Source organism: Lutra lutra, chromosome 14 (genome assembly GCF_902655055.1).
Source record: "Lutra lutra chromosome 14, mLutLut1.2, whole genome shotgun sequence".
NCBI classification, from domain to species: domain Eukaryota; kingdom Metazoa; phylum Chordata; class Mammalia; order Carnivora; family Mustelidae; genus Lutra; species Lutra lutra.
The window spans coordinates 44268392-44285887 of record NC_062291.1 but is presented as its reverse complement, the minus strand read 5'-3'; the positions used below and the strand labels follow the sequence as shown (position 1 = coordinate 44285887).

At 36.2% G+C, this 17496-nt stretch overlaps 1 protein-coding gene and 1 pseudogene across 10 annotated transcripts in view; one reads left to right on the top strand and one right to left on the bottom strand.

Moving 5' to 3' along the window:
- Nucleotides 1-17496, bottom strand: part of CCSER2 (coiled-coil serine rich protein 2) — a 202943-nt gene that overhangs the window by 98481 nt on the left and 86966 nt on the right. For 9 of the 10 annotated variants that reach the window (XM_047701698.1, XM_047701699.1, XM_047701700.1 and 6 more), the window contains 2 exons: nucleotides 11184-11274; nucleotides 2904-3066 (listed from right to left, as the gene is read on the bottom strand). In XM_047701698.1, the coding sequence (XP_047557654.1) occupies nucleotides 2904-3066; nucleotides 11184-11274 (254 nt within the window). Of the gene's footprint in view, nucleotides 1-2903; nucleotides 3067-3762; nucleotides 3915-11183; nucleotides 11275-17496 lie in introns of those variants that run through there. The other variant, XM_047701704.1, reaches the window with a different exon arrangement.
- Nucleotides 13597-14003, top strand: LOC125084443 (fatty acid-binding protein 5-like; annotated as a pseudogene).

Here is a 17496-nt window from a genome sequence, read left to right as displayed (position 1 = left end):
TTTTACACATGTAAGGTCAAAAAGGCCCTGGGATTAGTGCATCCAAACTTTTTAAAATCAAGGCATGGAGAGAAAAGAATAGTTTAAAGGTATACTGGAGAGTAAGGCTTATCTTAAATGGGGTTTCTCCTCTCTGTACCATCCAAATTCATAACTAGCTCTAGGGGATCTAGATATCACAAACCCAGATGGCCACCCCAAAGCCTGAAGGGATCCATAAAATGGTTAACCTATAACTATTCATGACAAACCAGTGTGCCCACTTGTTGGAAGTTCTGCATTGAGTTAAATGAGCAACCCCCAAGAATATGGTGCATTTCTCTCTCCTCCCTAAGAATCACCAGTGTAGATGATCCGAAAATCACTAGTCCCTCAAAATACACCATGTAAAAGGGGACCTGTGGTTTTATGTCTTACGATATGGCTATATATTCTATCTTTTACCACATTTTGTAAAATCATAGTACTGTATTTATATATTAAAGGCAATCATAGTACTGTATTTATATATTAAGGCAATTTATATATTTATAAATTAAAGTCCACTTTACAAAAAACTCATGTAACATTGATTTGTTTATTCCTGTACTTATTTGATCAGATAATCATTCTTCTACACCTTTTAACATCTGGGAATATGGTTTTTGGAAACTGTTCTTTAACTTTTCTGAAAGATGACTAATCAGTCTCAGCTTGATTATTCTCAGGGTCAGAGATTACTACCTCCATCCATGTAATTCATTCCATTTGGGACAGTCTAATTTATAATCCCATTTTAACCGAAATTTGTTACTCTTTATCTTAAACTAGAGAGTTTTGCTGTTAGGGTTAAAGATCACATCTATTCATTCCTTCAAATGACTTAGCAATCCAGCTATGAACTAAATTCTCTAAAAAGCCCATAGTACTGATACATGGCTTTGTACATGTTATTTTTTTCCATCTGAATATTCATCCTTCTTCTATAGAAACCACTCCTCTACAATCTCTACAGTCACACTTACCCGATCAATAGTAACTTCCTTTACAGACCACTACCCTAGACAAAATCCAGATGCTCCATGTCTCTGGAGTCCTATACAAATCACTTCAATTAAGCACCCATCATCATTGTACTGCACTAACACTGTAATATACCTACCTCTCCCACAGAGTCAACATCCAAGAAGTATTTACTACTCAACTTTACATGGGATGGAAGAGGCACATGAATTTCTACATAACCAATAACTGTGATGACTCCAACTGAGCTCATGCATTACATAATTGTTTTTAGCATCCTCAGAACAATGCTCTAAGAAGCCATTACCAATCCACAGCTATCACCTCTCCCACTATCTCCAAATTCATCCCAGCTCTAGAATTTAGCACAGAATTCAACATCTAGGTTCTCAATGAGTATTTGTTAAATGGATGAATAAATCTTATCAGAAGTATAAGCAATGGTTCACATTTTTAGTTAGGCTTCTAAATTTTTATAAGTTGGCCTTAAATTTACCTTCTTATAAACCAACTGTCAAAGATGAGGGAAGCATAATCTTCACTATTTGCAATCATGACTATCTTTATATCATATTCTTGCCTGACAATAACAACTCTCTGATGACCATTCCTTATCAAAAGCCCAGGTATAAAAAACAATAGCCAACAATAGCCAGTCATTACTGGAAAAATATATATTCCATGTATTCTTCTAGATCGTCTACATTTTATCCTTTTATCAAATTATGCCAACAGAAGGATCCTTAGTTAAACCTCATTATTTTGTGACACACTGCAGAACTGACTTTTCTCACTACTTCTTTGCAGCTTGCACTGAAGAACATAAGTAAAAAATGGACTTATGGAATTTATCATTTCTATTTTGGGAAGCTGTCTGAGACCTGTCCACTATATCACAAAGTATTCCCCTTCTAAGAACTCATGCAAAGCAACTTCTCTCAGGTTTCTGTCTCATGAAAGCAAATAAATTCAGGAGAAACACATTCTTTATCTTATGTAAAGTATAAATCTTGTAATGGACCAAAGTTTATTCTTTGTTTTTGCTGCAAGGATTCTTAGAGACAATTTTTTTTTTCTTATTTCAAGAACTATATGGGACCATACATTTCCCTTCCATTGTTTCTTTATCCAATTTTTATTATCTGTATGGTAACTGTGCCCCAAAATGACCTCAAATCCCTAGTGAAATGAGACAAGGAAGGGAAAAGGAAAAAAATTAATAATAACTTCCACCACATTGGGTGGCTACTCTAATCCTTATAATGCTCAAGCACTTTCGTCTCTCATCTTTGAACACAGAGAGAAAAGTATTATCAACTCTGTTTTATAGATGATAACTGAAGTAGAGAGGGTTTAAATAAATTATTTAAGCTCACAAAGCTAATCTGTATCATGCCAGGGTTTAATCCCAGGTTTGACTGACTACAGAGCCATATTATTTTTCTTATCAAATTTAAAACTATGCTATGCTTCAAAAAGGAAAAGAATCCTGGCATTGTACAGTATCTTCTGTTTCTAATAGTACTTGAGAAACTTATCAGTTTTATTATTTAAGCAAAAGAAGACAAATCACTTGGCATTAATTTCATATACTATTTTTTAAATAATTAACAAATTCAACATATAATCATTCCCAAATGAGAACTAGAAAATCACACCAAAATGTAAAGTCTAAATAGCAGACATAAATAAAACATTTTTATTTATGATAAAGCTAATGAAAAATGATTTGGGCCAAAAGTAAAGAATTAGACAAATTATTCCAAATAGTATCATAACATAATTTGAAATATTTCTGGTATATCTAAAAACCAAATTAAAAAATAGCTTTGAGGGGGCATGGAAATATAATAATTCAAAATTAATCAAAAGATCGGAAATGTAATCTATACTAGACTCACCTGCTCAAGTCACTTTTTCCATGGTGATGATAGTGGTCAGGATGGCTGAGGTGGTAATGCTCCTGTCCACTCCACCTCTGGGGTGGCCTTTTCCAAAATCCTTCCTGAGACTGCCGAACATTTCTGTCTGACCGGTCAAAGCGGCTCATATTGTCACACTCCACTAGACAGATTCAAAAGCAAAACACAATAAACATGTACACACTCTGTAAAAGTTAACTACTTATAGCTTGATAATTAAACGCTGCTGAGAATATAAAAATGACATGCTAAAAATACCAGCCATTTATATTAGCTAATCACAAAATCAAAATTTTCAGAAGAAAAGTAACCAGTTTTTTTGGTGAAAACTGAACTTTACAGCATTCAAACTGAAGTAAATTAAAAACTTTCAAATCACAGGCACTTAAGTAACAACAGTCCCAGTGTTTTAAAACAAGCAAATTATCCTTGTTATCAACATTATACATTTTAAACACCAGTAATCAGCTTTTAGTGGTTTTCGTCATTATCACTAGCTGGTTCTGAATTCAGAATGAAAATGATTAGAAAAAGTAGATTTTAAGTCTAGTAGAGAACTCCTTCCCAAAAATAAATGCCACAATTAGCTTTCACTGATTTCAAGAAGCACAAATTAAGTTTTCATCACAAAGAAATTGTATTTTTAAAATTAAGCTCACAGTTTAGAAAGTAAGAAGCTTCAATCTGTCTACAGTAAAGCTTGTTCAAAAAGTCTAAAATGTCACTGAAAACAAAGCCAGTACTTTGCAGCAACAAATAGTACACTCCCTGAAATCCAAATGCCACAAAAACACGAAAAGAATCTCCTTGAAACACCCCAAGCTTCTCTTTCACTTACCCAAACACTTTCTTCCTCACATATCTGAGCACTCACTAAGATAGTTACTTTGTACAAGGGAGACATTGTGTCGCCGGCTGCCTACTCAGACATAGTTGCATACAAGGCACTGACAAACAGGCCTTCCTTCCTGCTCAACTCCCAGCCCTCCCTTTGGGAAGCAAGCCCAGTTTACCCTGTGACTCCATCTTCGCTCAGTGGTTACATAGCTACTGAGTTAGGACTGTTACTAAAAATACAACTAAACACTAACTCAAGCCAGGAACAGAAAAGGTTTCTCTAGTTTGGGAATTATTACATGAGAAAGTTCAAATCCAGAATGCTTTGAATTCCTTGATAAGGAAGCTGTAGAAATCAATGTAATCCCAATTTAATTATTTAAATGATTATTTTCACTTAATCTAAAACTTGAATTTGAAATAAGGAAAGTGTTTCATTATAGTACACCAGATAAAAACAAACTTCCCCACTCCAAAAAAGTAAAGTGCAGATGTTCAATTCTCAAATACACTAACTATAACATATTTCTTCTAAATGCATAATAATTTTATATAACTTTTTAAACTTTGAAATTTTGTTTATAACCATTACAGAAATCAATTTTGGGGGAAAAAACTATACATTTTCTAGTTTAAAAAATTTTAAAGGAAAAATTTTTTAAAGACTTACATTTGAAATTATTTCAGTTTCTTGTCATTTTATTGAGTTAAACTACAATCTATTTTTTATCTATTTTTTTAAAGTTCAATTATAGAAAACCTGTTAGGATAAATAAAGGCATGGTGACCATTATAATGAAAAAAAATAAGGAGCAGAAGATGAAATCAGAAAAGAAAAATTTTTAAATACTCTAAAAAGGCTTAAAACTGATTTTAGTTAATATTTGTATCATACACAGAGACTCAGTTAAGGTCATCAAGTATTTTCACATGGCATTAAAATATTACTTTATCTATATAGCTAGAGATAATCTGTATCTAGTTTCATTTGAATTCATATTTAATTAAGGCAAGTAAAATTCCACTCACTCCCCAAACAAGAAATTCTGTCATAAGAATCTGATATATAATTGGATATCATCAACACAGTGCATGTAGAGTAACAAGAAGCAAATGAACCAGGCAAATAGATCAGGAGATGGGGTTATATACTGTGGAAATTAAAGTGCATAAAATTGATATGCCACTTTTGTTTTTACTAAAGAAATTGTTGATACTACACACAGGCTACATTTTAAAGCACCTTTATTGAAACAAGAACTCAACCACAGGTACAATGGGCACATAAACAGTGGAAACAAACATTTGCCAAGACCACAAAAGACTACTGGTAGACCCTGAGATAGCTGGGCCTAAATTCTCAGAGAAATGACTGCTGTAAAACTCTTTAAAGATTCTGCTTGTAGGCACGCCTGGGTGGCTCAGTTGGTTAAGCAGCTGCCTTCGGCTCAGGTCATAATCCCAGCGTCCTGGGATCGAGTCCCACATCGGGCTCCTTGCTCTGTGGGGAGCCTGCTTCTCCCTCTGCCTCTGCCTGCCACTCTGTCTGCCTGTGCTTGCTCTCTCTCTCTCTCTCTCTGACAAATAAATAAAATCTTTAAAAAAAAAAAACAAAAAGATTCTGCTTGTATAGTTGACCTTTGAGCAATGTGGGTGTTAGAGGTATGGGACCCCCTGTATAGTCAAAAATCTGTGTATCACTTTTGATACACAAAAAATTAACTACTAATAGCCTACTATTGACCAGACGCCTTACCAATAACATAGCCATTTAACACATATTTTGTACAATAATTCTTGTACAAATTTATTTGTATTCTTACAATAAAGTAAGCTAAAGAAAATAAAATGTAAATAAGAAAATCATAAGAAAAAATACATTTATAATACTGCATTATATCAGAAAAAGAAAATGTTATTAAGAAAATCATAAGGAGGGGCGCCTGGGTGGCTCAGTGGGTTAAGCCGCTGCCTTTGGCTCAGGTCATGATCTCAGGGTCCTGGGACTGAGTCCCGCATCGGGCTCTCTGCTCAGCAGGGAGCCTGCTCCCTCCTCTCTCTCCGCCTGCCTCTCTCTCTACTTGTGATCTCTCTCTGTCAAATAAATAAATAAAATCTTTAAAAAAAAAAAAAGAAAAGAAAATCATAAGGAAGGGGCGCCTGGGTGGCTCAGTGGGTTAAGCCTCTGCCTTCGACTCAGGTCATGATCTCGGGGTCCTGGGATTGAGCCCCGCATTGGGCTCTCTGCTCAGCAGGGAGCCTGCTTCCCCGCTCTCTCTCTCTGCCTGGCTCTCTGCCTACTTGTGATCTCTCTCTCTCTGTCAAATAAATAAATAAAATCTTTTTTAAAAAAAGAAAGAAAGAAAGAAAATCATAAGGAAAATAAACACATTTACAGCACTGTCCCTTATTGAAAAAACCCACATACAAATGAACCCACATATTTCAACCTTGTGTTGTTCAAGGGTTAACTATACTCTTATCTGAGACATCCATTAAACATATGTTTATATACCTTAAAATGTTACTAAGAAGGTAACGTGAAGTAACATTAGTGGTGGTTTCTTAGATAAGACTGGGGGTTCTCTGATAGAAAATGGAAAGTAAACAAAATTACAGATGGAGATAAATCAAAACCATTTCCATAGCTAATAATGGAACAGGACAGAGAAGACTAAGAAAGGAAATAAATCCCTCTGAACATGAAATAACATAGGGCATGATGAGGCAAACCAAAACATATACTGGTTTGAAAAATTTTAACCCAATATGTTGATCACAGCTCTCTATACACCAATTTTGCCCTAACTATGCATTTAGGTCTAGAAAATAAAGAAAGGTCCCGTGAAGGAGATTTCCAGGTCTAAAAGTATAAGGCAGCAGATTTTAGTTCTATAACTCTGAGGAGGAGACAGAGATAATATCAGGACCCTAATTCTCTGGAGAGGGAAACAGGATCTACTATATATAGCTAACTGAAAGGTATGATACATGGGATACCTAGATCTACCACTCATCATACTCTTTTCTTCTGATTTGATAAAGGATCAAAAAATGACACAAAAAGTAACCTAGATTATTTCTCTGATTATTTAAAGTCATAGGAAGGTAAATGGATGACACAGATATTATTTCCACCTGTGAATAACAACTGGCTACAAAGAAGGCAGGAAGAAATTACACATTACAAAGCCTAGAAAGTACGTGCTCTGCAGGAGGTTTTACAATCTGATCAGAAAAACTTTGAACTAAAATTTGGTTTGAAAGAAGAAAAGCTCATATTAAAAAAAAAAAATCATGAACCTTGTTATTACTAAACATAATCAACACTTAAAAAGGAAGATAAATTTCCAGAAGAAGATAGAGTAACTGGAAAGTGATCAAGGACAATACTATAGAGCTCATATGTCTATATCTCAATAAAAAGCAAAAATGTTGTATTGGATGGAGCACTGGGTATGGTGCATAAACAATGAATGCTGGAACACTGAAAAGAAATAAAATAAAATAAAATGAAAAAAAATTTTTTAAAGGGCAAAAATATGAACTTAGGAAATATAACACAGAGTAAGTACAATTTAATAGGAACCATAACTTGGTGGTGTGGAATTCAGGAAGTAATCAGAAAGATCTTTCTTTTTTTTAAGATTTCATTTATTTATTTGAGAGAGAGCGCACAAGTGAGCGGGGGCAGGGGGGATTAGGGGGTGGCAGAGGAAGAGGGAGAAGCAGATGGACCTAGGGATCATGACCTAAGTCAAAGGTAGACGCTGAACCGACCATGCCACCCAGGAGCCTCAGAAGACATTTTTTCAACAGAGAAAAGTTTAAAAACACAAGAAGTAGATGAAATAGCACATGTAACAAGGTATATACTATGGAAACATCATAAACCTGAGGATTAAACTATAAATATGCTGAATGCAAGGCTTTAAGCTGTAGGCAATGTGCCCATTAGATGTACTGGAGCAAGAGAAAAAAAGCCATATAATTGTGTGTTTGATACAATCTGAACATTCATTTGAGAGACACTTCAGAATAAAAAAGGAACAAATACCAAATATTCAGTAGTCTGCCAAAAGAAATTCAGAACCAAAACTGCTTCCTTAAGGGATTCCCTGACAAAGGTAAAAGAAAAAATGTAAAAGAATTGAAAAAATTTTGTCTTTTAGATCTTTCCTAATCACAACTGAAACCCAAAGTCCTTTCTCATTTTATTCATCTTCCCTCGTTCTACGATCCTGGATTCTGCTCTGCCCCATCTCTCCCTTGACCTGTTTCCCTACCCTGAAGCTGGCCAGAAACCTCAAAGACTCGCTATCTCTTAAAGTTAAACCTCCTTCAAAAGAGAGAAAACCCCATAAGATTGATTTTTAAGACCTGGTCTCATTCTAAGATGAGAATCATGGCTGCATGTTTTCTAAGATCAAAATAAGATTGGGAGAAATTTGCAAAGGAATTTAGAATAGTTTCAGGAATTGATAATCCAGGATCCCTAATACCCATTAGTTCATATATAAGAGGGAACCCCAGGTGCAAAAGAGGAAATGGAAAAGGCACAGTGTGAAAAATTTGAAGGTGATAGAAGAAACATGATTGATTGTATAGGAGAGGAAGAATTTTTCTTGACCCTTGTAGGGTCAGAAAATTAAACTGACAAGACAGATTAACAGAAGGAAAGCATAAAAATTTATTTAATTAAATTAAAGCATTAAAACATATTTAATATGATATGTGACACGGGAACCTTCACAAGGAAATAAAGACCCAAAGAAACAGACCTGTGTGTTTTTATGCTAGGTTTGATACAAAGTGGAGGAATATGACAGGTTAAGGAATATGAGTAACTATAGTAAACTGAGGGAAACTTAGCAAGCCCTCTTTTTTTAAGAATTCTTTGGAGTCTCTTTGTTTTGGAATTAAGAATGTACCTTTCCTCTGAGTATAGGGAAGGTACCTCTCACATGAGGGTTTTATGACCTATTTCAAGGAAGGAGGGTGAGGTGGGGAGAAGGTCAAAGTGACTTTCTTGTTTCTGTACTTTTCTCAAACTCCTTGAGCTTAAACTAATCAATATGCCAAAGTGCCATATTTTGGGGTAGTATCAACTGAATTTCCATCCATTGCATAGGAAACTAGAAGAGGTTAGAAAAGGGCTTTCAGAGGCTGTCAACAAAGTCTTCTCTATGAATGCAGACTGAGCTCTGATTCAGTTCTGTAAGCAAAGAAAGGTTAAATCCACTGCAGACTTCAAAAGTAGACTAACACCTTTAGAAAGCATACAGGTGCCTCCAAAGGCTACATATTTTAGACTTACATTCTGCTTTCTTCAGTATTCTGTTAGCACAAAACAGTCAATACCTGTTTGCCTACTCTGAGGAAAATTTACGATATATGTGAGATGTTATACCTCATGGGTTCCCTACTACTTTTCACAAGTCCCCAACCAAGACCTCAAAGACTTTAAATTTCCTTATGATTCTAATTTGATCCAACATGAGGATAACTTTTGGCTGTCCTCTAAAGATGAGGCAGGCTTTAATACCAATTCCTATAGCTCAGAAAGGGTTTAAAGTTTCCAAAGAGAAGTTAAAATCTGTCAAAGTAAAATGCATTATCTAGGATGTGATTTATTCCAAGGAAATACATCTCTCAATCATCACTACCAGCCCTTAAAACTTCACATGAAATCTCTTCAATCATCATCTCATTCCCCCCATAACTGTTAATGGCTTATGTTTTCCCTCTGTGTTCTACATTTTCCTATATTTTTCTATATTTTTCCACTTGATCTTCCAGGCCACTAATTTGGATTTCAACAGTAGCTATGCTTTCTGTCATCTACTCAACTACTCTGGTAGAAAATCTTTTATAGCTCCAGAAAGCACTGTGCTGCAACTGTATTTCTTTAAGTGCTTTCATTAATACTTCCTTGGGCCAGTCTAATCCTGGGAGTTCTATTATTTCCCCTATTCTTCTTCCTGGATGTTGGCTGTGATTTTTCTTTCTCAGTTGACTAGAACTCAGCTCTGAGCATCCTAAGTGACAGCAGAACCACGAGAAGGTGCTACAGTCTCAAACCCTGTGGTATTGTTCTCAGCTCTTCACTATCTCCTTTAGTAGAATTATATATTCAGTGTCTTCTGCTACAGAGTTCCTCACCGTGAACAGTCCCACTGGTATTAGGCTTGGCCATATAACTTGCTTTGGCCAACAGAATGTGGGCAGAAGTAACAGTGTGTTCGTTCTAAGTCAAGACTCTAAGTGAAGACCCTACGATATGCATGTCTCTGTCCAGCCTGTTGTCCTTCTCCATTTGCCATGAGACAAACCTGATCCAGGTAATCCTGGTCTCAAAATGAAGAAATAAGGAGTAGACCTGAACTCAGTCCCACAGCCTGAGTGGTCCCAGCTAATCTATACATCCATGAATAAATAAATGTTTATTTTGAAAGCCACTGAGACACTGAGATTGTTACAGAGCACCCTGGCAGTATGGGGCAGGGGGAGTGACAAATGTGAGCTTCTTGTACCCTCAGTAGCACCAGAACAAACATCTGCCCTCTCCAAAATATCCCTGCATTTTTCTAGCATCATGTATAAACTTCACCAGCTTCTTTGGTTCATCTCTCCCTGGGAGGCCTGAGAGACCAGGCAAATGCAGAACTTCTGGAAACACTCCTCTTTCCAGAGAATTCCCATTTCAACCTTTGCCTCAGGGGCTTTTTTAGGCTGGTCTCTAATTCTAGATCAGTCCTTAAGATAGAAAATGCTATAAATATTAAGTCAGCAGGGACAAGAGTACCTAGGCCCCTCTTGCATATGGATTGTCTAAATCCTTACCCCAGCAGTTACTAGGATCCAGAGAGAAAGACAGATTGGGTTTGAGAGTTAAAAAAAAGAAAAAAAAAAGGTGGAATGATTTATTCAGAAAGTCACCATTTTCCCAGAAATAATCTTTTTAAAATTTTCAGAATTGACCTTTTAAAAATATTTATCCTTAGTAACACTTATTTGTCATAAGTAAAACTTAATGAATTTTACCACTATTTCACAAGTCAAATGATACCTCTGTTTCTCTATATGTGTTTCTTCTTAGAATCAAAATGAAACAAAAGGAAGAAAAGTTGGATATGTACACAGGGGCAAAAAGGACAAATCCTACCTACTACGTACTTTATAATATAGATATACAATTTCACTGGATCATACAGACTTATATCTAAGACCAACAAAATCAAGGTTTGAAACATTTAAATAAGTTTGCAAATGAATCTAATTAATATCACTAAGACGGATTCTCAGTCTGAAAGACTTCCATCATTGAGATTAGGACATTTGTAAGTAACAAATATTAAATTGGCCCTAGACAAGCAGCTCAACTATATATGCCTCTGGAGTTTCAATATCATCATCACTTACCATTATCAAGAGGTGCATCCTCAGGCAGATCCACATCAAGCATAAGGTCATCGTCCTCAAGGTCACATGATTCAAGATTATTTAGAATATCCTGTGAATAAAAACAGTAAAAAATGCTATAATCTACCTTAAAAAATGGATGTAATCATTAGTTTTGAAAATATCACTCTATGATAGACTGAATTCACTCAATGTTTATGTTGTAAAAATAAATTTTTAAGATAAAAACTTTTTAATAAAAAAGATTCAATTGGTTTACTTGTTAAACTATTCGTAATATTCTTCTCCTAGTCTTTCTCCCACGAAGAAATTTTTAATTCATTTTTAAAAACTTGCACAATGCTCATTGCAAGATATTGTTCTAAGTACTTTACAAATATTCACTTATTTAACCTTCAAAATAACCCTATGATTTAACTATTACAATTACTAGAAATTAATGTACAGAGAGCCAAAATAGGATGCAAACACAAATGGTCTACCTCCTGAGTCCATGCTTAAACCCATCTCCTTGATAACATGAACAATCAAAGATGGTAAAGAATCTCCCAAAATTTTTTACATTTGGTGTGAGAGGTTGTGTTTTATTATACATAGGGATTGGACCACTCATGTAAAATAACAAAAGTATTTAACTACATAATTATTTCATTTTCTTTCTTGTGTCAAACCCATCTACTCTTACCTTCAGCACCACTACTACCTTGGTTTGGTTTGCCTTAATTTGTTTTTTCTAAAAAAGACAAATGTTTGGGGCACCTGAGTGGCTCAGTCATTAAGCATCTGCCTTTGGCTCAGGTCATGATCCCTGCATATCAGGCTCCCTGCTCTGAGGGAAGCCTGCTTCTCCCTCTCCCAAACCCCCTGCTTGTGGCCCCGCTATCTCTGTGTCTCTCTCTGTCAAAGAAATAAATAAAAACAATCTTTTAAGAAATAAAAAATAAAAGACAAATAGTACTGGACTAGTGTACTAGCGGACTAGTTAAACTGGTATAAGCAGCCACTCTGGGGTTCTATTTGCAATCTTGCCAGCTCTCACCTATCCTGAGAAGAGTAATGTTTTGCTTTCAAAGACTCTTATTCTGAAGTCTAATTAGCAAAATAAAAACTAAGTTTAAAGTCAGGAACTCAGTTTGACTTGTAGCCCACTAGCTGATACTTCTAATCTAAGAACTAATTCAACTACAAGACCTTTCATTAGTATATATAAATAAGAAGATACAGAAATCCATAAATTTTTAAACAATTTAGATATTAGGGACTTGAGAAACTCTTATAGAAGGGGGATGTCTACTTTATTACAGATAATATGAATAAAATTAGAATTTATTTCCTATGTTGGGTATTCCATCCAAACCTTTCCAATTTTGTGTTGTTGGCCTTCCTTCCAGAATGCATTGAGGACTAAAAGCAAATGGAATAATTGTTTCTGAAAAAGCAGAAATGAAGAAACACCTCTGGATAATTATTTAACCTTGACACAAAAAGGGATTATTTCACAGAACCTCTTTCCATCATGAAATACCTGCTGCTTTAATATATGTCTTCCTAAAAGCCCCCCCCCCCCCCCCCGCAAAAAAGGACATGGAAAAAATAACTGGCAAAGGCCATAATAGACAATTCCCAAAATATAAAATAAACACCCAATAAATATGATGTAGGAAAAAAATGCTAACACCAATGGTGACTTAGCAAAATTGAAAAGAATCTAGTACTCATTAATATTGCAGATAGGATTAGATTCATAAACTTTCTGGCAGCCAATTTGTCAAAATTTAACTAAAACCTTTTTAAAAAGACAAGTTCTTCCTTTGTCTTTTTAGCCCTCAGCAATAGACAAATGCAGAAAATGTATGTGTAGGTACTGTTACTGCAGCATTATTTAGAGTGGCAAAAAAGGGGGCAACAGGGTGGCTCAGATGGTTAAGCATCTGCCTTGGGGTCGGGTCACAATCCCAGGGTCCTGGAACAAAGTCCCACGTTGGGCTCCCTGCTCAGCAAGAAGCCTGCTTCTCCCTCTCCCTCTCCCCCTGCTTGTGTTTCCTCTCTCTCTCTCTCATATTTAAAAAAAAAAAAAGGGGGGGGGGGCAAAAAAGTAGAAATGCCCAAGAACAAAAAAAGGCTAAACACAGGGGTGCTTGGGTGGCTCAGTGGGTTAAAGCCTCTGCCTTCTGCTCAGGTCATGATCCCGGAGTCCTGGGATCCAGCCCCACATCTGGCCCTCTGCTCAGCAGGGAGCCTGCTTCCTCCTATCTCTCTGCCTGCCTCTCTGCCTACTTGAGATCTCTGTCAAATAAATAAATAAAATCTTAAAATAATAATAATAATAATAATAATAATAAGCAAGCCACACTCCCGACGCCCCACTCTGTTCTGCTTGCTCAGCCTGCTTGCCCGCCCGCCTGTGCCCACCATGGCCACCATTCAGCAGCTGGTAGAAGATGGTGCTTAGTGGAGAGCAAAGACTTTGACGAATACATGAAGGAAGTAGAAGTGGGAATGGGTCTGTGAAAAGTGGGTGCGATGGCCAAACCAGATTGTATCATCTCTTCTGACGGCAAAAACCTCACCATAAAAACTGAGAGCACTTTGGAAACAACACAGTTTTCATGTAACCTGGGAGAGAAGTCTGAAGAAACTACAGCTGATGGCAGAAAAACTCAGACGGTCTGCAACTTCACAGATAGTGCATTGATACAACATCAGGAGTGGGACGGGAAGGAAAGTACAATCACAAGAAAATTGGAAAATGGGAAATTAGTGGTGGAATGCAACATGAACAATGTCATCTGTACTCGGGTCTGTGAAAAGGTAAAGTAAAAATTCCATCACTACTTCGGACAGGAATTAGCTGTGAGGATGAACAAGCTCAGTTCAATGAGCAAATCTCCATACTGCTTTTTTTTTCCATTACTGTGTTCAGTTATCTTTAGCACAAACATTTTACATGCAACTATTTCAAAGTGCTGATTTAATTAGGATCATCCCTTTAGTTAGTAAATAAATGTGTTTGTGCTAAAAAAAAAAAAATAATGAAAATATATTTATAGACAAGGAAAGATGTCAATTGGGTAAAAAAACAGACGGGTTGTTTCTAATCTTTTGCTCTGACAAATGTTTTGATGAATCTCTGTAAGTCAAAAGTAAATTAAAATAAATGAGTCTAACTGTCTATTAAGTTGACAACATTATGCTCAGAGAGAAACTGTTTCAAGTGAGGAAAATTTTTCAAACTATTTTCAGCAATTATATTATGGATGGTGTTACTGGCATCATTATTCTGGTTGTGCATACATGGGTATAAATGAAAACAGTTATATTAATGTTTGTTGAAAAGTGGATTCTCAAATTAGGAAAAAGAAAAAAAGGATGTAAAAAACAATGAAATTAAATTAAAATCCTGTGTTCCTGAATGTAAGTGCAAAGTACTGGTATGAACACAAAATGTTTTTAACTTTAAATGAAAAAATACATTTTTTCCACTGAAAAGACCTAAATATTAACTTTAAAAAAAATAGGTCTATAAAACAGCATGTACAGAATTATCCATTTTCTGGGGGGAAAAAAAGAAAATATTGTATAATATGCAAAGAAAAAAGTTGAAAGGAAGCCAAAACATAGGTTATGGAGTTTTTCTTTTTGTTTTCGTTAGAGTATTTGCATTTTCTCATTTTCTGCATTAAGCACTGACTTACGTAGTTTTACTTAAAAAATCTTATCTCCTATAAAAACATTTGGCTGTCTGTATACATGTATGTACGTGTGAAACAAAATAATGTTGGGTGCCCCAAGCCAGCTCTGATAAATAGGGATGCAGCAAAGTATCAAAGGCAATAGAGAACGTTGTTTTCAGGGTCCAGAGCAGGCTGTGGCTTGCTGACACACACCTATCAGTAAAAGCACTGCCACACTACCAAAAGGATGTTCAACTTTTTTTTTTTTTTTAAAGATTTTATTTATTTATTTGACAGATAGAGATCACAAGTAGGCAGAGAGGCAGGCAGAGAGAGAGAGAGGAGGAAGCGGGCTCCCTGCAGAGCAGAGAGCCCGATGTGGGGCTCGATCCCAGGACACTGGGATCATGACCTGAGCCAAAGGCAGAGGCTTTAACCCACTGAGCCACCCAGGTGCCCCTATGTTCAACTTTTAATAACTAGCTAAACCCCTCATTTGTTTTGTGTGGTTTTCTGTAGGTTTCATTTTATAATGAAAGTATTAAAAAATTAATCTTACAGAATGAAAATGAGCCTGTTCCAATGAATGTAAAAGTAACAAAATAATTTTATCACTCTGAGAAGGTACTAAGAAAGCGCAGTGGAAAAAGGAAGGGGAACAGTAGCTACAGAAAGGAAGGGAGGGAAGGAAAACCATCCATATTTATGCTCAATACTCACCAATAAATCACTGCATATGATTTATTATCTAGACACGTGGGAAGATGATGTGTAGCATGGGGGCAGGGAAAAGAATTGTATATGTACAATATGACTTTATCTTTAATGCTGAAAAATACATCAGAATGGTTATAAGCCAAAGGATTATTATAATTTTCCATTACATGAGATAATATGGACTTAAGCTCTTTATATTCTTTTTTTATTTTTCTGTAGTAAGCTTTTATAATATCCAAAACTTTTGGATATCATGTTGAAAAAAGTCTACCTTTCTTGGCATCAGCAGAGAAGTTCAAACCACATAAACCTAGCCTGAGTATGGGAACCCATCAACCTGGTACATCCCTTAACCACAATAAAAACCAGATCTACCTGCCTCTCTTAACTTCACTCAAACTATTCCTGTCCACTTTGGGTACTCTCTCTCCCCAGAAAGCATCGTTACTTGAGTAATAAATTGTTTCATACCCTCTTAGTATACAGTATTCACATCTGAACAAATTTGTGGGGAGGGAGTTTGACGCTGTCCCTCCATGTGGCAACTGAAAGACATACCCTCAATAACTCAACACATATAAAAACCAGTATGTGGAAGGCAAAAGATATACCCACGTCTTTGTCAAGAGTGTAGCTAAACTATGATATTGCTGCCTTGGCATCCATTTTGTGTGGCCAAGGTACCTGTAGGGGCCTTGAACTGAAACTACCCCCTCCCATGAGTTCATGCCCCTAGGTAATAATCCCAGCATCAGAAGCAAATGTAAATTCCTGATAGGATTTCCCCAACAGCCCTTGTGAGCTGTAATTACCCTGCCTCCCAGTGCCTTCCCCTTGCGCACCCCTTAAATAAACTCACTTGGGGTTATCAAAACCCTGCTCTTTTTGGTTTGTACTGACCAATCCAGAATTAGTTCGGGAATCCCAAAGCACTCTAGTCATCAACCCTAATAAAGTCACATACCACAGGACTTGTGACTTTCCTTACCTGCACTTTTATGGCCCCTCCAGGCATGCCAAATACTTCCTTCAGAATCTATTAGTAATAAACTTCTCTATTGCAATTTCCCTTGTTCTCTTTTACTGAAGTAGGGTTCACCATCCAATACTCCAGGGCTCTACTTTACAAATGGTAATTGAACAAGGTTGCAACAGCCCTCCAAGGGTACTTGTCTTCCCTCAAACAGTTTCTTTATAGTATGGTAATGGCTCAACTACCATGAAAGCTCGATGGATGGATATCTAAGTCTTGGCATGTCAGAGAAAACCTAAAACAAAATCAAGTCAGAGAAAATCTAAAGAACAAACAAATATGGTTTCTAGAACATGGAAGAGGAAACAGTATGCAAAGAGCAAGGAATCAAAAAGCATAATCTACTCTAAGTCCAAGTAAAAAAAAAATTTATTTTTAAAAGACAAAAAGTAAATACTTAGACTTTGCAGGCCCACAGACAAAATCAGTATACTACATAGGTACTTACAGAATCATTTAAAGTGTAACCACCTAAAATGTAAAAAAACATTTTTCAGGCTGTGAAAAACAAGGTGGTTGGCCAGATGTGGCTGGCTTATATGACAGAGTTTGCTGACCTGCTCAATGCAGATAATTTCAAGTAGTTCGTTAATACTTGTTATGGACTATTTGTATTTTCCCAAAGTTCTTATACTGAAGCCCTAGCCCACAATATGAGTCTATGTGGAGGTAGGGTCTCCAGGGGGTAATTTGTTCTAGTTAGAGTCAGGATAGTGGGAACCCTATGATGGGATTAGTGTCCTTATAAGAGAAAGAAATTGGAGCACACACTCTTTCTCTCCCACCATGTGAGTATATAGTAAGAAGGTGGCTATCTGGAAACAAGGAAAGGGGTCTGTCTTCACCAGGAAATGAATTTGCCAACACGTTGATCTTGGACTTCCAGCCT